Source organism: Perca flavescens, chromosome 8 (assembly GCF_004354835.1).
Source record: "Perca flavescens isolate YP-PL-M2 chromosome 8, PFLA_1.0, whole genome shotgun sequence".
Lineage (NCBI taxonomy): Eukaryota > Metazoa > Chordata > Actinopteri > Perciformes > Percidae > Perca > Perca flavescens.
In genome coordinates, this window is record NC_041338.1 from 18,462,482 (window position 1) to 18,487,598 (window position 25,117).

General features: G+C 39.1%; 2 protein-coding genes across 2 annotated transcripts; one reads left to right on the forward strand and one right to left on the reverse strand.

Annotated features, from left to right (window-relative positions):
• Nucleotides 1-9: 9 nt before the first annotated feature.
• On the reverse strand, nucleotides 10-20,186 carry LOC114560423 (periphilin-1). The gene is made up of 10 exons (XM_028585785.1): nucleotides 19,912-20,186; nucleotides 18,702-18,762; nucleotides 17,557-17,630; nucleotides 16,081-16,296; nucleotides 15,305-15,366; nucleotides 13,181-13,243; nucleotides 12,534-12,706; nucleotides 9,688-9,764; nucleotides 8,305-8,439; nucleotides 10-920 (listed from the first exon to the last, which is right to left on the reverse strand). Coding segments are annotated over exons 2-10 (996 nt in total). The 5' UTR covers nucleotides 18,703-18,762; nucleotides 19,912-20,186; the 3' UTR covers nucleotides 10-725.
• A 706-nt stretch (nucleotides 20,187-20,892) lies between these two features.
• On the forward strand, nucleotides 20,893-24,544 carry LOC114560310 (YY1-associated factor 2). The gene is made up of 4 exons (XM_028585607.1): nucleotides 20,893-21,060; nucleotides 21,371-21,496; nucleotides 23,992-24,144; nucleotides 24,288-24,544. Exons 1-4 carry the CDS (start codon nucleotides 21,035-21,037, stop codon nucleotides 24,526-24,528), a joined length of 546 nt encoding a protein of 181 aa, XP_028441408.1. The 5' UTR covers nucleotides 20,893-21,034; the 3' UTR covers nucleotides 24,529-24,544.
• Nucleotides 24,545-25,117: the final 573 nt, after the last annotated feature.

The window sequence follows — 25,117 nt, forward strand, 5'->3', positions numbered from 1 at the left end:
GAGGAGACATCACTTAATCCAAGCTTTTATTTACAAAAGTTTAACCACACATCTATGTAAAAGGTAATAAGCTGTTTGATTACAACTCAAAAGAAGACAACAAATTCATGACCTACTTCTATATTTAAAAAGCGCTGCACTGTAAAACAGCATATAGAGTTAGACCCTTCGATACTGGTTCAAGAATACTTGTTACAGTTAGCATCAGTTGCTCTTGCAGCCTCATCTGCAAGATATACAGATGCTGGAAACGCAATATATTATACATAATTCATATCCCTAAAAAGTAAAAGGTTGTGATAGGAAAGTTTAATTATTTGACTATGTCATTTTTTCTGCTAGTGCTCTTACAGAATAATTCAACAATAAGACCAAGCATATATTTCATTTATATCCATTTAAAATCTGTCATCAGTAATGGACTGAACATAATAATTTGACATTGGTCATGGTAAAAACACTGCAGAGGTTAGACACTGTCTTGTGCCCTTTGATTTTCCTTAAAATACTAATATTTCACTGTATCCATTGGAACAATTATTTAATTTAGCATTGAGTCTTAAATTCTATTATGTTTCAGCATGTGGAAAAGTGCCACCTCCAGATATCCTGTCATTACTTAATAATACATATGAATATTAAAATGAATCAGTTACTATTATTTGATTAAAAGAACATAATTAAAACACGCAAACAACTCATTTTATTGTTTTATGACCTGTGGCTTACGCCGAGGTATCCGGCTGCTCTAATACCTCGTCCAGCTCCTTCACAAAGTGCCTGAGGGAATCTAGGCAGCGCTGTTTGATCTCCAGCAGGTTCTCATCCAGTGGAGCCTGGAGAAGATTGTCCAAACTGGGTTCCTTGGTCACCAACATCTTCACCACTGTGCGGAATGTCTCACAGTCCAGCCTGTAATGCTGAACATAAAACAATCCGGTCAAGAATGTCAATATTCATAATGATACAATGAAGTATATAGTGTATAGTTGTACTCCACTTTTTTATTTTTAGTTTGTTCTTGAGGCACTCATGAATGTTTCCAGGTCAATATAAATTAAAGGGTTATTCATATATTGAATTTACATGAAGTTTAAAAAAAAAAAAGAAAAAAAAAAAACTCAACCTGAGAGCAAAGCCGTCCAGTTTTTTTAATTTTGGTGGTGTGGTTGCCTTGAGTTTTAGGCTGGAACCAAGATAGTGCCTTTAACTATTACTGTGCCTTTACTTCAAAGGCTGAACACCAAATCGGAAAGAGGCTCTGTGGCCAAGGTACAACACTGAGCATCCCCTTATGTTGGTATTTTATGCACATAGAATACTTATTGCATACAGATTTAATAGAATACAAAAAGGAAATTTCAACTGACCTCACAAATACGTAAGCATCTCTATCTGACAGCTCTTTGAATACTACAGACCAGCTTTTGTATCAACGCCAAGCTGTGAACTTAATGAACCCAGTTCTGTTAAATTGGTGTTTTCCATGAAACAGCTGTGTGAATGTGTGCATGCGAGCCTATTTAAGTGCATGTCCACCCATAACAAAAAGGACATGAGGTGTCAGAGTATGTTAATGTGCCGTAGCATTCTTTCACACCACATTGTAACAAGCTCTCACATCCCTCTCAGATTTTACTGCTGACCCAAAATGGCTGTTAAATCCTTTATTAGAGTCCCAGGTGCAAGCTCACAACATCTTTATCACCTGGAGAAAAAAGGCTAAATGTGAGGCCCTGCACTGAGGCCACCCTAGATGTTTAGGGCTACACCAGCCGGCCAAAGAGCAATCTGGGACATCGGGGTCCTCCAAGGATGAGTTAATGCAGCCCAGATCACCTCTCCCCTCAAATTAAGCCCCAGATACACCAACCAGAGGCCGACCCTCGCCAGAAAAGGCAGTTGGACTGATCAGTCTTCCCGAGTTGGTAAAAAAAGTGCCTCGGAACACACCGAAGCGACAAGACGTAATACGTCTCCATAACAGCAGGCGACGCTAATCTGTATTGTCGCCCAAAAATGAAAACCGGCAGCTGATTGGACGAATGCGTCACGTGGGTCTGGTTTCTCCGGAAATTCAAAGCCAGACTGTCATGGCAGCTTGTTCAGAATACAATCTCATATTGTACTAAAATAGTTCACCGAAACGTGTTTCTGAAAACATTTTAAGCGAGAAATAGGCCATGCAGTTGCTGAATCTGTCTTCATTTCAGATCGACAAAGGTCAGTTTAAAAGATTTTCGTCTGATTTTGAGAGACTCTAGTCACGCTCATCCCGCTCTTCGTTTCCGGGTTAGCACTCTACCAATCAGATTGATCATTTGAGTCCGACTGCTGGCAGTGCCCGCCTTCCGATTCAACATGTCAAATCGGCCAAAATGAAGGCCCACGGCCCCTCCAATGGACGAAGGCACGGAACACACCGAACAGACTCAAGTCACTGACCTCGCCAGACTGTCCGACGGCCGATTATCGGGTTAGTGTGTCAGGGGCTTAAGAGTCACTGGGGCAGACAGAAGGCTTCTCATATCTTCAAACAGCCACTCTCTTGGCCACTACAAGTAAGAAATTCAATAAAATTACCAGTAAAGATTATATACACGTCTACTTACAAAAACAGGCGGACATATTTAACCCCCAAAACATATCATCCCCTATATATCTATTTTTAGAGACCATGCTTTATATTCTTTAATCAGCTGTAGGTTATCACTTCATTAGATGGAAAACTTTGCATCAACTCTACTGAAGTGTCAGGAGATACGACCTACTTCTTTGAAGTAATGATTTGAATGGTTGCAGCTTCCTGTAGGAACTGTATATCTGTGTCATGTTCAGACCGCAGAACCATTTCAGGAACGTAGGCTTTTGCAGAACAAAATTAGACGACAGTATCTCATTAAACATTAACTGTCTGTTAAATTCAATAAAAGACAGGCCATCAGCTTTGTTAACTTTGAAAAGAAAAATGCTGCCTGTCAACTTAAATCAGAGTCCAGTCTTGAGCAGAATGTGAGGTTAACCGGTTAAACGGCTATATTCCAGAGTTCTGTCAGCTATGGGGAAATTTAGAACCACAACTGCTGTGTCTTTGCCTAGATACACATTACATAATGTGTATCTACGCTAACTCATGATCATGTATCCATCAATATGTATAGCGATCACGAAAGCTTTTGTAAATGTTATCCCTGTCACATGACTTAACTGCACTTGATGAGAATTTCATGACTGTTTTAAGCAAGAAAAGTGTCTGTAATCTATAATTTACTGAAGGATATGACAGAGAGAAAAGAAAGAAAACACCAGGTGTGACTGTGAGTATACAATTATTTAAAGAAATTTGTCAGTCTGTATCAAGACGATCTTTTCCATCAAAACCTGGCAGGGAGCTTGGCTAGGTGGTGCTTTGAACACACAGAAAAGGTCAAAGAAACAAAAATAATATGACATTCAGTTTGGAACAATAAGGATGGAAACAATGTGCCACATGGGAAATGCGTGTTTTCAAGCAAAAGAAAGGCCCTAAAGCAAAAGTCTAAAAGAGAGGCTATTGAGCATATATATTGCCAGGGAGACAAACATCCCAGGTGTTCAATTCATTGTGAATTGTGTGATTCAGACTAGGACTAAAGTAGGCTAAATAAGGTTATGTGAAATTATAAAATTACACACACAAAACTTGGTGGGAGAAAATGAATGTTCTGCTCTACCTGCTAATTACAATGATTAGCTCACTTCAATTCTCCTTCATGGCTTTTTAAACATTTTATTTCTCTCTCTCCCTTGATTATTCCCCTGCTGAACTAGCTACAGCACGTTCAGATAACTGATGCACAGCTAGGCCTATTTGTTCATTCCCGCATCCCTAACCCACATTCTGTGGTACAGTACATACAATTCAAACCATGTTTGCTCCTGTTACAGGGAAAAATGTATCAAATGTTATGATAGGGTAAAATAACTATTATGACTATGAATAATATAGCAATACAGGTTATTATCACTGTATTACAACATGCATTGTACACAAACAGAGGAAGGCACGTCGAGTAAACTCCGACAGAAATATCCCAGACTGTGGGAGATGTTTGGACTCATGCTGATGATTTAATGTCTGCAGATCATGTCAAGCGAATTCGCGGCCCCACATAATGATAGTCTTTAGCCCCGACCGCAAGGAAGTGAGAGACTCACCACACGTGTGGCCAGCTAAGCTCAGGGTCAACTTCATTCAACAACACAGGTTTTCTTCGATCAACAACACAGGTTTCCATCTGTCTACAGGCTGTATTAGTCTCTTTCCAGGCTATTTTTTTATCTTTTCATATGATTTTTATTTAACATTACACAGGTGGATTTCCACACCACTGCCTCTTAAGGGCAGATTTCTCCTTTGTTAAACATCTTCACTAAGTGAGCATTATTCAGGAGAGGCAAAGATTGGTTCCAGGTTTGAAGATCTGAGAGGAAACATGGACTAAATGAGACACTAACATGTGGTATATGTCCCACAAACCAGTACCCCTCTAATCACTTAGGGTTGATTATGTTTGCCATCTTTCAAAACAAAACCTTCCTAAGCTTTTCCCAAGCTACAACCTTTGTTGACAGTGATTACATTTTCACTTCATTATATCCTGTATACACAGTTTTACACACTTGAAAGCCTTGAGGAAAGGGCTGGAAAAAGTGTCCTTCTAATGAACTATGAACTCAAATTAAGAAATTTCCCTTCTTGGTACTGGAGACTGTGGTCTATCATATGCGTACATTTATATGCGCATGACTTTGCATGTAGATGTGTGTGAGATGAAGAGCATTATTCCACATGTATTACAGCAGGAGTGACTTTAATCAGCCTGCTATTTTTGTAAAAACTGCTCCCATGTTACTTGAACAAACAGGAAGGGTGCTTTTGACCCGAGTATGCTCCGTACATTGTGAGAAAAGGTTGCAGAGAGCCGCCCCCTCCCCTAGAGTGGGAGCCATGAGCTGATCTTTAAGTCTGATACTAAGGGGCCACACAGGATGGGCTGGAGCCCCAAGAGAAACAGCAACACTAGGGGCCCTAAGGAGAAGCCTTAAAAAGTGGGCTTCTGCCCAAATCGGATGTTTGTGGAGGTCCAAATTGTGAACATGACAGGAGTGTGCTGGGGTACTGGGTGGAGGTTGGGGGTTTGAGTGTGATTATACATAAGGCACTCACATGGACATTTAGTGAGGCTCTGTTTAAATGAGCATTGATGCAGGCAGGGGTCCTGCATAATAAGGGAAGTGGGGTAATGACTTGAGAGCTGGTACACATTAGGGGATATTAAAAGAGCCATTTTAATCACTCAAGTCGCAAACCGGACCTCTCAATGGAGGGGCTAATAGTTGAAATGGATATGTTTCATTTGCGCTGATTGGGATGATGAATGGACTTCTCTGAAAATTACTCCCAGGCAGCTAAGTTTTGACTATACAGTATATTTTCTATTTGTTGTTATTTTACATGCTCATATTTGTTCCGTCATCAGTCCCAAAAATATGATAAATTGCTCCATTGTTCAACTTCTTGCTTCACAAGGTTTACAAAACAACTGCATGCTGGTCATTACACCTGTAACAAAATCATTTAATATTTTAAATTCCCATGACAAGCAGTGTCACAAGCAGGGATGTTTACGGTGTCAAATTGACTTGTTTGATTTTCTAATGTCATTTAGAACCCTGAAACACCCACAGAAAGTATGCATTACAACAAGCTCTTGGCCGAAAAACAATTAGTTATGCTGTTGTGACGAATCCATTTCCGAATGATCCGGCCCCATGCTAACAGGGCTGTATACACAGTATTAAAGGTGCCCTGCCACACGTATTTCATTACTTTGTGGTAATGTCTGAAGTTCTACCATGGACTCTGTAAAAAATGCCTTGGTTACCTTGTTTCAAGCCATTCTAGCGTGGTATAAAAGCCTACAGGAAGACTACAGGAAGGTAATGCAATTACAGTAATGTATTCTTTCTTGCTGTAACGCAGTAATATAACGCATTACCAATTAAATTTCAGTAATATTATTATCCGTTACAATCTCAGTAACGCGAGTTACAACGCATTTTAACGCAACATTTTTTAAGAATTTCCCAACACCGCGAAGCATTTGTTCACAGGAAAAAAAAGCCGTGAGTATTATTTCATAACATCTGTGTCCCAACAGGTGACGGTACGTCAGCTCGGACAGCAGTGTGTCCGAGCTGCTGACAGATTTAAACATGTCGGGAATTAATGTTTAGGCTTGCTTACACGTAAATCATTGCAGTTTATCAGCCGTGGAGAGTAACTCTGTAGTGGAATGGCTTGGCGACCAAAAACGCTTGTCTTTTACTGTGACCATTTACTGTTCAATACGTTTCCGTCATGAACGGTAATAATTATTACGGTTGCAGTTTTACAAACAAGAAAGTGAGCAACTTAGCTTGACGGACATGTTGCATCCATAGGTTGCATCCATAGACAGTATTTGTTGCATCAACAACATGCATAACAGTTACATCTCAGTAAGCTAGCAAGAGTACACAAGGTACACAACAGACAACTTCCGTGTAGGCTACTTCAAAATAAAAGCACTTCCTGTAACGGTTCACAGTAAAATTAAATTACTGTTGAACAAATAAGGTTGTGTACCTTTTCACATGTCAGCTGTATATCAAGTACTGTAAATAATGTAACTAGTGAGTTTTAATCACACTATAATTGACAATTTCCTTTAGACTGTTTTAAACTAAACAACATGAATTTCTTATTCAAGTGCTTTAAACAAACATTTTACAACAATGCCGTACTTCAATACAACTGTATGGTACTTTTAATTGAGTATTTTCATTTTCTCCTACTTGCCTATTGTACGTTTTACTTATCTATTTTTTATAGCTTTAGTTACTTTGCATATTCATATTAATTATACAAAATATTATGAATAATCTGTGATATATTAAAGTGGATAAAGATGATTTATTGATCCAGTGGTGAAATTCACAAGCTAGCTGCCAAGTCAAACTTCCGCTTTTATTTTGGTGAAAGTAACTCAAAAGTAATGCAAAAGTAGTGTAACGCATTACAATTCAGAGACAGTAATATTGTAATATAACTAATTACTCTCAAATGACAGTAACTAGTAATCTATAATGTATTACATTTTGGAAGTAACTTGCCCAACACTGTTGGCTAACAGCTAGCCAATGAGAGCCTGGCTGTCAGAATCCTTTACCCAGCCCAACTGGGCGAGCTAATGAATAGTAATGAGCTCAGGCAATATGATGTCCGACTGACTAGCTTTTGTAATTGCCCTGATTTCTCTGCTTATTTCTTTTCAGTGGCTAGAGCTGACAAAAGGAGGTAGCAGTTCATTTTCACATTCACAAACACATATGGACCTAACATATTTCAAAAAATGCAAGTAGAAACGGTTTTGTATGGCAGGGCACCTTTAAGACCTTGCTGAACAGACAAATAGCCCATTTAGGAAAGACAAGAAAAGGATGGAGTACTTCATTTTGGTGTATGTGACACACTTGTTTACACTAACTGCTGTGGATTGGAGCCGTTCCTTCAAAATCAGGAGTTACGAGATCCAGCTCTGCCCACTACCTGATCTGCTCAGTTTGGCAATACAGAGCAGTGATGGATTGGTGTGTGTTTAACTGAGCCTGGGGCAGATGTTACAGTAAAGACACGGTAGAGGTTTCTGCCTCTCACCACGTCTGTAGAAGCAGTTGGAAATGGCAGGGTAAGCATGTGTGTGCTAATGCCAAGAGACGTACCACACTGTGGGTGGGCCGCATGCATCCTGCAGGGCAATTCCTGCCCTGCTTTAACGGGAACAGATAAGTGGTACTGTAGTGCAGAGCGATGAAGGGGAGGGAAAAAAGTGCAACTCCAAATAGCTGGCCACAAAAGGCATCACAACCTGAGGTGCTAAGGACTTTTCTGCTGACTTATCCGCCTTCTCTCTACTAAAAAATGGTTCTAAGTTTGTTGATTATTAAGTGTAGCATGCCAAGGCACATTTATACATGTACACCTTTTACAACAATCCCTTGACTCTCAGCCAAATCGTTAAGCTAGTGTAAAAGGGTTTTCTGGATACATGATGCACCTTGAGATCAGGGTAAAGCCCACACATGTAACATAGGGCAACCACACAGTAAGGTGAACCCATTCAGAGCCTTAGTTTTGGGGTTACAATGTCCCAGCGGAGACTAGTTATAATATGGAGAATCCACAGAAGTTAGGTTGTTTTATGGAGAAAATCTTACTACCTTCTCAATTTCAAGAGCCTTAGCCTTAATGGCCTCCAACCGGCGAGCCTTCAGGTCTTCCTCTGGTGTCAGCTTTGGCTCCATGCTGGCAGCAACCACCTCCTCCGTCTCCGCTACAAATGCAGGACTTTTTTCCTGCCAGGCCAAAAGTCAAGGGTTAGAACTAAGGTCACCAGGTTTAGAAGCTGGTTCTGATTTCAAAGTGTTTCAAATAATAGAGACAACCCTGCTCTCTTACGTGTGTTAAGTTCTTGTTTTGGTACATGTCTCATTATGCATGCCGCATGTCAACAGTAAACAGAAAAGAGGTACCATATACGTACAGCACATCTCTCTGATTAAAGGATCCTTCCAGCCAAAGATCAAAGTAAAGGCCCACTGACACAAATAGATCAGTCCGTTATACTTACAGTTTCAGGAAACTTGACCTAAATGTCCAGGAATCAAAGAACATTCTTTTGTATGTAATTTTAGTCTTTATAGTACCATACTGGTGTTTTTGGCCCATTACCTACACATGTTCTGTATATTTATATACTGTAACTATATACTGTGCAGTTATATGTAAAAGTTACATTGTCACTGCAATAAAGTTGATGGATTTAAAGACACCATAAGACCGGAAAAGTGTTTTATACATGAGCTATGTTAATTACAATAAAAACAGTTATGGTAATATCATAAACCTGTGGTGGTGTGATCACAAGAATTATGCAACAAATTCCATTTGTCTTGCTGGGGAGTAAATATGTTCTACCAAAGGTGTTGCTATGTAGGGTTGGGCAACGTTTGGATTTTAACAATTCTGATTCCAATTCCGATTCTCCCTTCCAATTCTTTGAGGGGTACAGTTGAAACGGGTGACATGCCTATTTTCACAAATAAGAGGAAAGTTTTATTTTGATTCCATGGTTGTTTGCAGTTTTACCGGGCGTAAAACAAAGCCAAGACTAGAGCGCCGCTTACTGTGCTCCACGGCTGCAACACAACAAGCACCTGGCTGCGACGGAAACCAAAACTTGCGCATCTTAAATTTGGAACCAATGATCGGATTTGAAACCAAATCCTCCAAATGATTCCAATAAAGAAATGATTCCAATGGAATCGTAATTTTTGGAACGATTCCAAGTAGGAATCGGTTCTCGATGCCCAATCCTATTGCTATACTTATGCAATGTAAAGATGATAATTGTAGGTAATTGCAGTATATATACACACACCTCTGCGCAGCTCACATAATTGAGATTGCTTCAAGCTGTTACATTAAGTCCAACGGTACAAATTCAGTAGATGCTACTGTATTTCATTTTATTCTTTTTTTTACCCACTGCAACATGTTTCTTGTAAGAGCAGGTTGCGATTGCCATCAAATGCTGCTTTTACCTTTGAAGATCCAGAGCTGTGAGGAGACTCCTCCATAGAGCTGCTGGGAGTGTGGCTCGTCAGCACACTGGTCTTATCTATGGAGAAAGTCTCATTACAGATGGAAATGGAAAGAACAGGAAGAAAACATGCAGATGATTCTGCTCAGATAACTACTGTAAATAAAAAGGTCTGACTGAGGGGAAACAACTATAAAAAGAGGTTGATTTAAAGAATACATGCGGGCGATCACAGCAGTCTTTTATCTTATTTTGCTCTGTATTAATATAAACTCTGGGGGAGCATCCTAGTGGTCTGTGACGGGGAATAATTACTTTCTACTGTAAGACATCAAACAATTACTCTTGTCATTGTGCACAATTGTGAAGCCAAGGCCTTATGAGGCAGCTGAACAGTATATATCACTGTTTTTTTTAATACTCCCTGGTGGGGATCCTCCCACACAATAGTGGTTGAGGAGTTCAGCTGTGCCTAAATTGAAATATTGTCCTCTACTGGCTCCAATGTGTCTGGAAAAAAAAACAAATATGTTGTTTGTTTTTACTGAAGGAATCTCCCACAATGATTAAGAGTGAGCCAAGGTAAAACCTCCATCTTAATTTAAGTCTCAGCGGGGACTATGCAGACCCCAGGTGGAGCTCTCTCGGGGACCCACAAAGACTCCAAAAAGGCTGGATAATCAGATACTGTAGTTTGGACCATACAGACATACATAAAACAAATGAGTTAATACAATATTTTGTTTATGTGTAAAGGTAAAAGTGTTATAGCTGTTCCGAATAGCCAGACTTGAAGGGGCAAAAAAGCCTGCCATGGTAAAGAGTAGAGCTGGGTATTGTCAATAATTTCCCAAATCGATTCTGATTCACAAGGTCCCGATTTGATTACATTTCCGATTCGATTCAATATCAATTAGGTTGGGGGAATATCAGTTATAATACCAATTTTCCTTGGATATAAAACAGAATCCCAGAGAACTAATGCTGTAAATTATTCAAGCAAGAAGCAATCCATATTTTTTACTTATATCTTATATTTTTTACGATATCTGATCACTCAAACAAAGATCGATTTAAATTGGAGAATCCATTATTTTAACCCAATCCTAGTACAGAGGGGCTTGATGTTCAAATTGTTCAAATGGGGATAACAGTGGACACATTTAGACAAAAATTGTTGGACGTAGCCACCCTAATTATGATGTTGGAAATATGTGGGGGGGAGGTGGTTCTAAATGCTAAATGTCTTGGGAAAAGGTGTGAGTCCAGCACACATCCACATGTTTGGTTCCAGAGGCCCAACTGTATCTACTATAGTTTGAAACACTCTCTAGGTGACATTCCACATTGTAACAGACAATTTTTGTGAATGGAGTTCAGTCCACCAAGGCCCCAAAGGCCTTCAACTGCTCCCCTACTGCCAGTTCACCAGAACATTACACCAAGCCTTGCAGGTGTTGGGCCCATAGTCATCATTGACCAAGTTTTTGTAAAAAGACATTGCACACAGCTTCTGTGTGCATGACAAAGCTTAGCATACATACCCAATCACTAAAACTCTATTTGTGTGTACTTTGCTGTGCTGGTCTAATTGTTATCCCACATGGCAGTGGAGCTGGGAGGTACAACTGTTTTCTCACAGTTTTATTGCATCTTCAAAGAGTGGCACGAGACGGAGCTAAGCTTTCAACGCATTAATATGTTTGTGTCTTAAAAATCAAAGCCCTGAAGAAATTACTGTCCACACTGCTTTGTCTAAGACTAATAATATTGCTTATGTCAGATCACTTTAAACTAGATTTTTGTAAAATGTGAATCCATAAATGTTTGAGCTCAACATTGCTAAGACTTTACTTGAAATAAATTAACTTAAAGTTCTAAAGCCTGTAGAAGTCACAAAAGAAAGCATGTAAAATGAAAGACCCAAAGTGATTTTGAAGGCATCATTAAGCCAGTGCATGAACTGCTTTCTCACTGAAGAAAAGGTCAGGTTCTGAATCTAAAGCCAAAACCCCAATAAACCAAGGGTATCCTTTTCCCCAGTCTCAAAAAAGTGTGTGTCGTGTTAGTGTAATTAACATTTTAACGTGTTTCAGCACACCCTGACCCTTCACATTACACACCACCTCTGAAAACAGATGCTTCACCTGGAATGGCTTAATACCTTTAGACATTATAATTATACGTATGCCCCTGTGAAATGGGAAAATGGCCTCTTTTGTTGTCATTACAGAGGGTATAACAGCTGCAGGGACAAAAAACGTACTAATGTGTCTGCCCTATTTCTGATACCGTGGCGGCAGAAATGTTGCCGCGGCAAAATCAACATAGAGGAAACACTGCTAGATATGGGTGAATTCACAACTCCACTGTTGCACTCCTATTATATGTGCTCCTTCAGGTTTTGCAGGCTGTGGCCAATCACAGGCAGTTCAGAGTGGTGCAGTGTTATTGGATGTCATACAATCCACAGCAGGTCAGACAGCAAAGTCCGTCACTCCTAGTTTTTTGCAAAATGTTTAAAAAAAGAAAAAGGTATAAGACAGAGGAGGAGAGTGTTTTCTCTGCCTATGCTATTATGCCACAGTTTCATTATTGATATTCATAAGAAGTGTGGATACATGTATGACACAAACATGCTTCATGAGAAAGCTAATGGACTCAACAAAAAATTGTATTTTCATAAAATAGGTCAGTGCCATACATGATTAATAAAGCCTGCTACAACTCTTCCTGTTTGTCTGGTATCACTTTCTTTCATTCCTTTTAAAAGTTAGATCGTAACTGAGGCTTTTTCAAATCTATAAACTTTAGCTGTACGAAATCCACGGAATACTTAATACTTACGCCTTTGCTGCGTCTGCTGGTAGCTGAAGCCTTTCTCCCTGTCGGGGGAGAAGCTCTTGTTGCTGGTGTTTGATCCAGAGCGGGAAGGTACAAGTGGCTGGGTGTCCCTTCTTCCGGGAGAGCGATCCCGTTTTACTACAGATAGAGAGCTCCTGTAGTCACCGTGGTCTTCTCTACGAAAATAAGCAACAATCAACAAATTCAGGAGTCCTGAGTGCTTTAGATGACAATGTCTATACACGTATGTATCCATTCGTGTGTTGATATGACAGCTTGAGGAAGGAATACAATTTTCAAAGTGTCCTGTACTTAAAATAAGGGATATAATACTGACTATTAATTAATATTACTTTCTTAAAATGTAATTATTGAATATCTGCAGAGATGTTTGGCATTAATTCTTCTGAGGGAGCTTCACCTGAAAAATTGACTGATTGTTAATAAATGCTTTTTTTTTCTTTAAATGTGCACATTGAGTGAGATATAGTGTGTTTGAATGTCAATTAATACAATAATAATAATAATAATAATAATAATAAAATGCCCTTTAATAATTTTGATTGGAAGCTCCCTTCTTGGCAGTTTGATATATTTATACTAGAAAATCATGCGGGGGCAGTGACTCTGCTTTTCTGTCTGGCACTGACCTTAAAGGAGGGCCTGACCCTCGACCTCTGCTGCGGAAATAGGAACTACCTCGGCCACTGTTCCTAAAAAACATAAAAGAAATACAGATTCAGACAAATCAATCACTGGCAAAGCTGCTCTGCAACCTGGCAATAACTGATGGGTAAAGAAAGGTCCAGGAAAAATATGATTAAAGTGTGAATTCAATGTGATCAAGGTTTAAGAAGAAAAAGTATTCATCAGTGAACGCCTTAAGATGGGTAATGGAAACAGAATAAATAGAAGACAAAACCACAAAGACTTAAATTTAATCTCGGTGGGGCACTGATCAATTTGTGGAATTGAGGCAATCTTCCACTTTGGCACATGCAACTGTTGGCAGACAGCTGGACCAATTTTGGTCTTCCTTTAGTCCTATCTGTCTGAAATTGTAGGCAGAGCCATGATTAAGCCTAAATATGGAGGTGAAGTCACAAAGCACTGTCACCAAACTTTTTATTCAACCATGCAATGTAAAATGCATGTACCTAACGTGTGATAGGCCTAACACAAGAACTGAGAAGCGTTTAGTGCACCTACATCTTTTATGATTTTCCAGGCTCAAAGCTTGTGTCCAAACAACAACCTTAAGGTCCAGAAGTATAAATGACCCAAAGGCACCTGGTTGTCATGGCCTCTGTCTGAACTCAAGCCACATCTCAAACAGAGAGCAGGTCTAACAAGGCTTCAAACTTTTACGACTCATGGTCTGTTTGAAGTAGCCAAGACCCAGCCTGCATTCTGCCAAACACTGAATTGCCATCCATGCAGTACAAAACTAACATCAAAAGGCTACGAAAAAAGAAAAAAAAGTTTTGTTCTTTATTTTGGAAAAAAAAATTCTTTAGAGTAAATTAAGCATTTATCAGACAGACCTTCATTCAGAAATTACACATATTGAAAAGGCCATACCTTATTTTTGAATAAAGTAAACTCTTCATACTGACAATCAATTCATGAAGCTAAAAATAACTGTGGGTCCCAAGAGACAAAACAAACACCTGATGATAATATTTGCATTTGTATTCCTTTTGCTTTTCTTTTTTTTCCTAAACCAAAAACACTGCTATTATACTGTTCTGATTAAACAATGGAGCAGTATTACATGGGTGCCACTAAAGAATGGTTTAGGTTTGTGACAGTTCTTCAAGTCTGTCTTAAAACAATAGTCACGTTTAAAGTCACATATTTTGGTTGTTGTAATCATTCCTCCTGTTCATACTGGCTATCAAAATATCTATTTATAATGTGTTTCCCATGTATGTGATGGAGGTTCAAATCCTCAGTCCTAGTCTGTGTAAAAACAAAATAATAATAATAAAATAAAAAATAAAAACATTAAACAGACAGATTTTAGGGTAATTTGGAACTTGAATATATCTCACATAAATTTAATTGAAATTGAATGCAGAAAGGACCAAAAGAGACACAAGAGATACGCTGCTCAGAATATCTGAGAAGTGTGTGGGTGTTGGACTGAAGAGGGAGTGGTCCAGCTGTTTTTCCTCTCAGGGTGGGGTAAGGGGTGGGGGTGGGGTTGTTTGGCTGAGTGAGTAGACACTAGTGCCCTTTGTCCCCCTCTCTAGCCTGGTATGACTCCTGGAAAGGGGAGCCTGGGCCCGTAAACTGTTGGTATGTTGAAGTGGCCGGGGCGAGAAGAGTGTCTGTTGATGTAGAAGTTATAGCTGCTGGACTTGTGGGGTTAAGCTCTTCTGATTATCTCAAGAGCAGTGTGGGCACAGATAATTGAATTATGCTTCCTAAATATACTTTACAAAGCTATACTTTTCTAGCAAGACATTTGCCAAAGCAACACTTTGTAATAATAGATGTTATACTATTTACTATTAGGTGGACTGTAAGAGTAAATAATTAAAAAGGACCCATATTTTCTCAATGATATTACATAAAAGAAAGTCACACCACATTGGTCATTTAATATCTATCAAGCTAATGATGTTCACCTTTTAAAAGACAGAACTCTGCCTCCACCCTGTGGGCAGTATGATGCATTACACAACTAATTCAGTGAAGCAATTGACAATCTGACATAACCAGGATGTGACAAACAAACAGTAGTTAGTCGAAGAATCAATATTAATTACCTTGAACCTAACTGATGCCTCAAATCATCTCTGCCATAAGACTGTTGGGAGTGCGGGCCCTCCTGAAAACAAAATAACAAATACAACAATCATAAAGGTTCCCTGTGGAGATTTTGACCTCTAGAAGCTTATGGAGGGGTTATCTATGAATGGATCCTTGTTTTTGTTTATCTTGTGTATGTCCATGAGGATGCAAATGCATTTTAGCACACGAGTGACGTGGTACACATTCCTGCCAGTGGTTTTACACTATTCCACTGATCAACAAGTGGCGAAAGTGCACAAAAAATATGCTGCAATGCCAGCAAAGACAGCGAAGAAGTTTCCTTGTAGACATGGATGTGAACAATGTACAAAGTGTTTTATGACGATGGAAATGCAATCAACACATTTGTTAGACCTCAAGGATAAACACTATATTTTGGTGACTAATATTGAATGTCAACATAACTTTGTTTACAAGAAAACACAACAGGGAACTTTTAATTGGAAAATTCTGCAAATTGATGATTGATGATGTTGTTGGGAACTACAAAAAGGCCTACAAGAACCCAATTAAAGTAATGTAACCTGGCATTCTGTTCTTAACTTTCTGACACTTTAAATTGGAGTCATACACATTGGTATGCCATTTCTTAATGTTTCTATTTAATCAGCTAAAAATGATTAAAAAAAACAACACTTAAACAGACACTTTACTATGGCTTGTTTTACAACCTGTAACACAAAACAGATGTTAGTTTGTTTATAAATATGGCATACCAAGCGTGTCTTACATTTCGTGGGGGTGATGCATTTCTGTGAAAATTGCCATCAAAGTACTGGCGATCATTGGGTGGGTAACTGCCTTCACCGGGACATTCTCTTGCTTCCGGGTAATTTCGAGGACCACCATACCACTGGTCATCACCAAAACCTCTGTCAAATTCCACAAGTGGCCGAGGCATGGGGCTCCTCTTTTCAACAATATTGACAACTCGATGGACCTTCACCTGAAACAACACAATATTACATTTTACATAATATAGCTACTCTTTACACAAATTACATTTGTAGACAGAATGTTTGAAAGTATAATAATTTAATTTATAATTTATACTGTTTATTGATCCCCAGTGGGGAAATTACAATTATATCCCCATTTTAAACCATACATTTACCTAGTCCTATGATGACAACTGACATCGCAATGTCCAAAAGTATGCTATGATCAGCATTCCCACACATTTTCATAGGTAAAATTTCAAAACCTTTCCATGAATTTTCAAAGGACCCATAATAAAATTTAAATGACCATTCACAATGTATAGCCCAAACAGAACTGTATAGTATACTTTACTCCAAATGTTAATTATTGTATAAAAATAAACCTTTATCAATCTCAAACTGTTGGTTATGTTCATATTTTTAATGCATTGCATTATAAACTCATTTCTGGATGCACGTCTGAAAAACACTGGGACAACAAGTATGTAGCTTACATACTACATAATATTTCAAGACTCTCTAACTCTCTAATACAAATTGTCTCATCATTAGAGAGCCATGAAATATTAAATGTACACTTGCCCGGCGTCATTCAAGATCAGATTGAAACTCTAAAAAAAACGCTCTGGGTTGTTTGCATTTCTTTAAACCAATCACAATCGTCTTGGGCACAAAACTAAATTCCATGACTTTTCCAAAACTTTCAAGGATTTTACTAACTCTGTTACTTTTTCAGGCCTCAAAAATTAGATTTTTTAAATTCCATGACTTTCCCAGGTTTTCCATGACCATGGGAACCCTGTGTGATGTAACGAGTAATTTGTCTGTAAGACCTTGATTATTTAATGCTGCCCTACTCAAATAAATATCTCCTATGACCTGGTCTGCGCAATCTAAAAGCTCAATTAATAGCATGGTTTGTAGAGTTGTAGAGCACACATAATCATTTTTAAACATAATTAGCTAGATGAAGATAACAAAAAGAGCTGAAAAGACAGCATTATGATACATAGGGAGATTAAAAAAAAAAAAGTGCCATGAGAATCGATACGACCTTGATGTCCCCTAAAGGAGTGATTTACAAAAAAATTTAAAGTGAATGAACACTCAATAATTTTATAAATACCATGGTCATAAAAAGCTAATCACAAGACTAAAACATAATAAACAACATTATGATACCAAAGATTGTTAACGAACCAGTTTTCCCCACTAATTAGTCCAACTAATACATTCTGACCATGGAAATCAACATATTCCCTTACCTCTCTTGAATCCATTGCTGTGAAGCGCTCTTCGTATTCCTCTCTAATTGATTTTCGACCACGTCGATATGCCACTACAATGAAAAAAGGAGTGTGTTTGTGTGTTGGTCAGACTATGACTTCAAATTACAGCTACTGTATGACACTGGATGTTTTCCAGACTAAAAGCCAATTGTGAAAACAGGTCTCCTGATTTTCATCTACTTAATTGTCTGTTAGGTTCCTATCTATGAAAAAGTGAGTTAAAACAATGGGGATTGAGTATATGACCCACTGATGAAAGTGCCTGTATTTGCTACTTCGTCAATAGGATCCGAGTGTCTGTGGTGACTTTCCCACCCTAAATTAAAATGCGTGTGCACAGTTAGTTACGCTTTTTACGTCAGTCAGCAGGGGTTGGTCTCTCTCAGTCTGCCCAGGTGGAGCTTGACAGTTGCTGGTTATGCTGCTTTCTATTGTACTCCCATTGTAAATTGGGGACTTTGGGCTCGGGCCGGCCCGTAATATTATGTTCGGGAGAAGGCAGCACCACCAACAACAACAACCCCCCTTATTTTATCAATAAAAGGAGTACATTTTGTATGGGCTCATTTCTTGATTCCCTGCACATTCTGATGCTCAGGTTGGTTTAGCTGTTCACCGTTAGCCATGCTGTGTCAGCTAATAATGTTAGCAATGTAAGGTGCCCCACTAGGGTCGAGGGGACGTTCGGCCCTTTCCTCCCTGAGTGAGGCGAATAAGAGGACAGCTGTGCCTGCTGCCTGCTCTTCCTCGGCCTCCACTTCATCAGCTGAAGTTTATGTCACATTTTGTCTCAGTGGCTAGTAGGGCGTTTGTGTCACATTGGTTAGATGCTCGCCACCGCTCGGCTAAGTACACTAACAACACGGTTCGTTTTTTAAAGGAAATCTGGAAGTCCCAAATGCGTCTTACAGACTACAACTTTAAGACATTGGAAATTGTGCAAAGAGCAAAGCACCACAATGTTTTATAGGGACTTGCTGAGCATATGTAGTCAAAATGTAAGCATGCTGAAAAAAGTTGTACAGCCAAAAAGTCCAGTTAGAGATTGAAGTCTGTGTGAAAGACTACAAATTACATTGCTATGCTTATAAAACATCCAAAATGCTTTTGTTTTAACTTACTGTTGGAATGATTTTGGTTTCCTGTCTGGTATCCTCAATGTCTTAGTAGAGAATGATGAACCTATAAAGGAAAGGGATAAAGCTTTGTTTATCTGACTCAGCATAGGCATATTTACCACAGACTATGTTGGACATATACCCAAACACACAGAAAATACAGCCTTCTAACACATGCATGCACATTAGGGGTATCGAAAGGAATCATTGCATCGCGATACGGACGTGGACGATTCTGCATCGATGCAGTGACAGGCCATAATTGATTATTGCCTATTAATGTTACTTGTTGATTTTCTGGTCGCTGCTTTTTTTGTTTTTGCCTTTTGTCTGTTGTCTGCTGTCTGTTTAGACTCCGCTAAATTCAGGAAGTGTCTTTTTTAAGAGCAGATACAATAAAAAGGGGAGTTCATATACAGTATATCTGACGGCTTGAATTTGTTGATGAAAATCATGTGTAGCAATAAATAATAATATTAAGGAGGTGACGCATAGTGATATTGAATCGGATCGAATCGTGGGCAGGATAATCGTAATTGAATCGTATCGTGAGACCAGTGAAGATTCACACCCCTAACGCGCACACACTCTGACCTCAGTTCAGCATCATTTCAACACCATAGAAATAAACTGCATTCTATTTATATGATTCCCCACCAATAACTCTGCCATAACTTTTATTTTTGGGGGGTTTTCAGACTTTATTCGATAGTGTATGTGCGCCTGCTCTACCCATTGAATCAACCCGGCCACAGTCTACCATAACTTTTTGACATGCCAAAACAAAGCAAATGTTTAATTAAGCCACTCTTTTAAATATTGATTCATTTAAAATAATGAATTTATATACACTTCTAATGGGTCGCCGACCATAACCATCCTTGTTAACAGTCTGCTTTCTTTTCATAAACGGTGGCTTCTGCAGAGGGCACTGCTACTCCTCATCTTCTTCTTTTAACTGAAGATATCCAAATGATCCAAGTATCCAAAGACCGGTGGCGAATGCCAACAGTCCTCATGAATAAGAGCAATGGGACTTGACATAATAGAGACAATGCTGTCAAATGGCAATGGTGAATGGGAGCGTTAAAATGTATGTTATTATGACTATTAAGACTGGATGAGAACAAACTCCACGGTACTAGCACTGTTGTTAGCAAAGCTAGATTATTAGCATCACAACAGAGGAAGAAGTCGTAAACAACTCACTCACCAAATAATGGTTTGGATAGTCCTGGTCACTGAGTGAGTCTTACATATTATCGTAACGCTAAAGGAGACGAACTTAAATCCAAGTTACACATCAGTCAGACGTTCCTCTTCATGTTCGTGTGAAAGGGAAACCAAAACAACCCTAGCTACAGGCTACAGCAGCGCCATCATGGATTTGATTTCGAGCCCGAGCAGTAGGTACATCTTTCTGTCTGCTCTTCTTCGCTGAACTTAGCTACTTCCGCAAACCAATGCGCTGCCCCCATCTAGAGTCGACTGATGGGAATGTCCAAATTTACTCATGTTGGCTTGTAGTGGAAGATCGTTTACTTCAGTTAAAGTACCAATACCGTAAAGTCTTAACTGTTAAATGTATTTACAAGTGGCTGTCAAATAAATACATTAGGAGCAGAGGTATAAAGTAAAGATATACACCAATGATCATTCAGATAATTTTTTTGTATTGACTGCAACTTAATTATTTCCTCAAATTGTGTGCGATTATTTGTGTATCAACAGACTTCTTTCGCTTTATGTATGGTGTATGCATATAATACCTTTTATTTTTTGTTTTTCAAGCTTCACATCATAGATGGTCATTAAGTGTTATTCGTTTTTAAGGTCACATAGCATTATTGTTCTTTTTGCTGCTGTGACTGTTCAGTTTCCATGTGTGGAACCAATGAGGTTAACGTTATCTTTAAAAAATGGAAATACAAACACAGGTAAAGTAGCCACACAAACCTCGAAATTGTAGTAGGCAAGTAAAACTATATTAACTCTTCAAACAAACAAACAAAACAGCCCACAAAACCCTAATATGTCAATGTATTGAAGCGCAGATTTATAAACAGTTATAAGTATACTTTTCCACTTCCCAATTCCTCATTAAAGCGTGCGTACACCTTCCTCTTACCATGTTGTAAAATTTACAATGCGCCTTTCATCAATGTATCACATTTATTTCTGCCTCTGTTGTGATTACATTAAAGGTGATTGGGTGAACCCGTGTCACGTGACCGCCCTTCGACAGGAGTTTCCACGACAGCTGAGTAGCAGGCTAAATACGTTTTTCACCTGTAACATAGGTCCTTTTTAACTCCAGTGAGTCGAAGTTTCGTAAAATGGGAGACAAGAAAAGCCCTACAAGGTAACACATGTCGCTAGTTTCTATGAAAGAAGACTTTATCGGGCCGTTTGAGAACAGAAAGCTCGGTCAATGGATGGAGCTGTTTTACTGAAGTGTTCATGGCGGCTGGCTGCTGGTTTAATATGGGGCAACTGCCTGTGTGAGCTGAAAGCTCCCTTTTCCTCAAAGACTGACTCCTGAGCAGAAAAGAACTTTAGAGCAGTGTCTTTCCTGTTCTGGTAATCTTCACCTAACGGGGTTTCTTTGAAAGCATTGCGCTCATTTAAATTGTGGCGTTATCACAGTGGTTTTGTTTTGTTTTTGTCTGAAGGCCAAAGCGGCAATCGAAGCCCTCCGCCGACGATGGGTACTGGGACTGTAGCGTCTGCACATTCAGGAACACCGCTGAGGCGTTCAAGTGCACGATGTGTGATGTCAGGAAGGGGACGTCAACTCGGTAAGAATAACTGCAGCTGTTATTTTTTTTAAGGAACATAGCACTGCAGAACTATTTTAATTGTACGATAAAAAGTATACTCGGTTGCAGGATATTAAGGTACATCTATCGACAACAGCCCTGCAATAAAATATTACCTTCATGACGGGTTTAATGTTCAGTTTTTGTTGAAAATGTTTTAGATAGTTGTTGATTGAACTTTATGGTTTTTTGAGAGTAGTCAGGGCTATACGTTACACTACCATGAGGTCATCCTTGTGTTGGGAAATTCTGGGAATTTAAATAATTTGACAAGTTTTAAGGGAAACAGAAATAAGCATTTCCCCACTAGAGATAAATCCCTGATACTGGCGAGAAGCCTTTGAAAACATAGAAAATGAATAACTCAATGTGGGGGTAAATGCAGTAAATACAGCTCAACACTTGGCTGAACAGAACACATCTGGGTAAAAACTACAATTAACAATCACAATCCACAGCCTCCAAAATTACCATAGAGTTGAGTAAACACCTCTTTAAAACTTAACATGATAAAGGTAGGGTTTATTGCAGGGCAGGTATTAGACTACATCAGTTTTAGCTAGGGGATCTAATGAACTGGCAACTGAGTGATGAGAGTAGTCTCGCTTTGCCAGACCTTCCTCCACAGTTCTGGGGAGAAAGGTCTGGAGAGTCCACACAGCATTCCGGGATGGGAGAAAAACGTGCTCTGGTTTATTGGCATTTCTTAAATTGTCTTGGGTGGCGCTAAGCTCCGTACGGAGCAACGACGCCTCTGCAAAACAGCCTCGGGAAGGAACTTGTTTTGGTGGAGGTTGTTTTAGTCGTGCAACAGAAAACTCAGACTGGACCGATAGTCTAGCTAGCTGTCTGGATTTACCCTGCAGAGATCTGAGGAGCAGTTAACCATAGTCCTCATCCACCAGAGTTTAGAATGCCAACACAAAGAAAGCCCAAGGCAACGTATATCTGGCCTAAATGAGGGACATCAGGCGGAATTTCCGGCGGCACCGGAGCAATCCCGGAAGTGAAACATTGTGTATATAGACTAGATGATAGGATAGATCATACCGGGTATCATAATTATAAAAAGAATTATGACTACATCACAGCCTATCCAGGAAAGGTGTATAAAAAGAGGAAAAAGGTAACTCACAGCTAGCGGGTGGCAAAGAGGTAGGTCTGTGAAGGCATCTCCTGGGGAAAATAGGGCCTACCTCTATTTATTAATCCTCTATTTATTCATTTCTGGGCAGTTTTAACTGCACAGTGGTGTTATGAATATCTCAAAAGATCTTGTGCAGACCTGATCACTTTATGTATCCCAGTCTGCCAGTCTTGAATTAGCATAGACTTCAGTACCAGTGAGGCCCATAGCATATCTGACCAAAAATGAAGGGAAGTCCTTGTGAAACTTTTCACCAATGCTCCTGAAACAAAATGAGAAGTAGTAAAAATTGAAATTAGGAAAATTTGAAACTTTAAATGATGAAAGTAAGAGAAGAAAAAGAGAGAAATTTCAACTGCGTCAGTGCTGTGATGTGATCTGTTGGTCTTTCCATAAAGATTGTAACAATCAACTTGCACCAGCTTACAGTTTTGTACACAATTACACAACCATACCAATACCATCCATTGTTTTGTTTTTTTTGGACTATGACATGCATGCATTAAGAAAACAAAAAACTTTTGTTGAAGAAAGTGATCTTGCTTGTGCCTATTATGGGCCTAAATTGCCAAGCTCATCAGTGCTCTTGTTAAATATAGTGCTGCAGTGGCAGAATGCAGAGGACATTTTTGCATGTGTTCAAAGGATATGTTTACAAATGTTCAAGTTGGTCTTAAAACAGTAGTCAGGTGCACATATGGACATTGATTTGATTTGTTTGATATAATAATTTATCCTGTCCAAAGTTAGTGTTGCTTTTAGTGTGAAATTCCCTCTTTTATATTAACTATACCTCCACTACAGCTCATCAAGCAAACACTGTTTGGAGAAACAGGAAGAGGACATTTCATACTTAATAGACTAACTTATGAAGATACCCACTTCATTTTATAAACCCAGACTGCTGCAACTTCATCTTAACTTCAGATAAACTTTAGAATGTAATTTTACACAGAAAAAGCACTGTGGATTTTGTTCTCCATCACTTACGTTGGAATTGGCTTTCGGAATAGATCTCTTCACGGCCAGGAGGAATGATTCCAGCAAGCAAAACCTGTTTCAGTGCACATATGGGAAGCTGATTACTATTTTAAGATGGCCTTGAACAATCCTGAAACCTATCCTTAACTTTTTATTAGAGTTTTAAGGAGTTTTGGAGAGTTAACATTCAGTCAGGATTTTCCAATTTAAGTAATTGTTGAGGCCCCCTGTTCCACCTGGTAATATTGAATTGTTACACAGTTCAGCAGTGCAAACCACATGCTCACCCTACTTACAGTAATATAAATGTAGCTATAAGGCTAATAACTTGTTTTGTCTCTTTCAGAAAACCACGGCCGGTTTCTCAGCTGGTTGCACAGCAAGCAAATCAGCAGTTTGCACCACCCACACTCCCCAAAAAGGAGAAGAAAGAAAAATCGGAGAAAGACAAGAGTGATAAAGAACTAACACTAAAAAAGAAAAGCTATAAAAAGATAAGGTAATAAATTAATGTTTTCAAAGGAAATAGCAGGATAGCTATTCATATTCGGTGGTCTTTGATCTTTGCCACCACTAACATATTTTGTATCAGCTAAGCAGTTTTCAAATCCATTTGTTTGTCTCTGTTTGTCTCCTCACCAGGCCCAGGTTAAAAAACATAGACCGGAGCAGCGCCCAACATCTAGAGGTCACAGTTGGAGACTTGACTGTAATAATCACAGACTTTAAGGAGAAAGCCAAACCCACGTCCACTTCAACAAGTGCTGCCTCAGCAGACCAACACAGCCAAAGTGGCTCAAGCTCTGATAACACTGAACGAGGGGTCTCCAGATGCTCTTCGCCCCGCGGGGAAGGCTCGCCGGTTAATGGAGAGACTCACTAACTTTCACACTCCCAGTCAGCACAACCCATTCTTCTGCACTCTCAACAGCCTCGACTAGAGATTAAACTTCAACATGCATTAATAATACTATACATGCCAATATGATAGCATTCACTTCCTTTGGGACTGTATTTTTCACTGCCTTCCCATAATGATAAAGAATTCAGGAGTCAGGACGTATGCTGTATGCTCAACTCAAAGAACTGTTGCAGCAAGATCTGTCATGATGAACTGAAAAAGGAACCGTAGCATTAAATCCTGAATGTTGGTGGAAGTGTGCCACGTGTTGTGGTCACTTGTGTTTTAACACCTCAGTGTTACATAAGCATCACACTGAGTTGGTTTTTGCTGCACCGAATAAATGATACATTATGAAAGAAAATAGGAAGAAGTCATCTCAGAATTGTAGTTTATCTTTGAATTTTGTTATCATTATTTGCACTTAATGGCATCCTATGTTCATAAAATCATTTTAGCATTATTTCCACTTGTCACACTGTCATTTTCAGTAAACCATAACACTGTTGGTTAATAGCCTTATCCGGCTCTCATTTTATGCCATTGGATGCAATCATTTTTTAACTAACAT

Coding starts and splice junctions, on each gene's coding strand:
- LOC114560423 (XM_028585785.1), bottom strand. Junction 8,440..9,687: donor ACAGCTCTGGATCTTCAAAG/GTAAAAGCAGCA, acceptor TTGGCCTGGCAG/GAAAAAAGTCCTGCATTTGT. Junction 921..8,304: donor AGGCTCTTGAAATTGAGAAG/GTAGTAAGATTT, acceptor TTTTATGTTCAG/CATTACAGGCTGGACTGTGA.
- LOC114560310 (XM_028585607.1), top strand. CDS start 21,035: ATGGGAGACAAGAAAAGCCCTACAAG. Junction 21,061..21,370: donor GACAAGAAAAGCCCTACAAG/GTAACACATGTC, acceptor TTTTGTCTGAAG/GCCAAAGCGGCAATCGAAGC. Junction 21,497..23,991: donor AGGAAGGGGACGTCAACTCG/GTAAGAATAACT, acceptor TGTCTCTTTCAG/AAAACCACGGCCGGTTTCTC.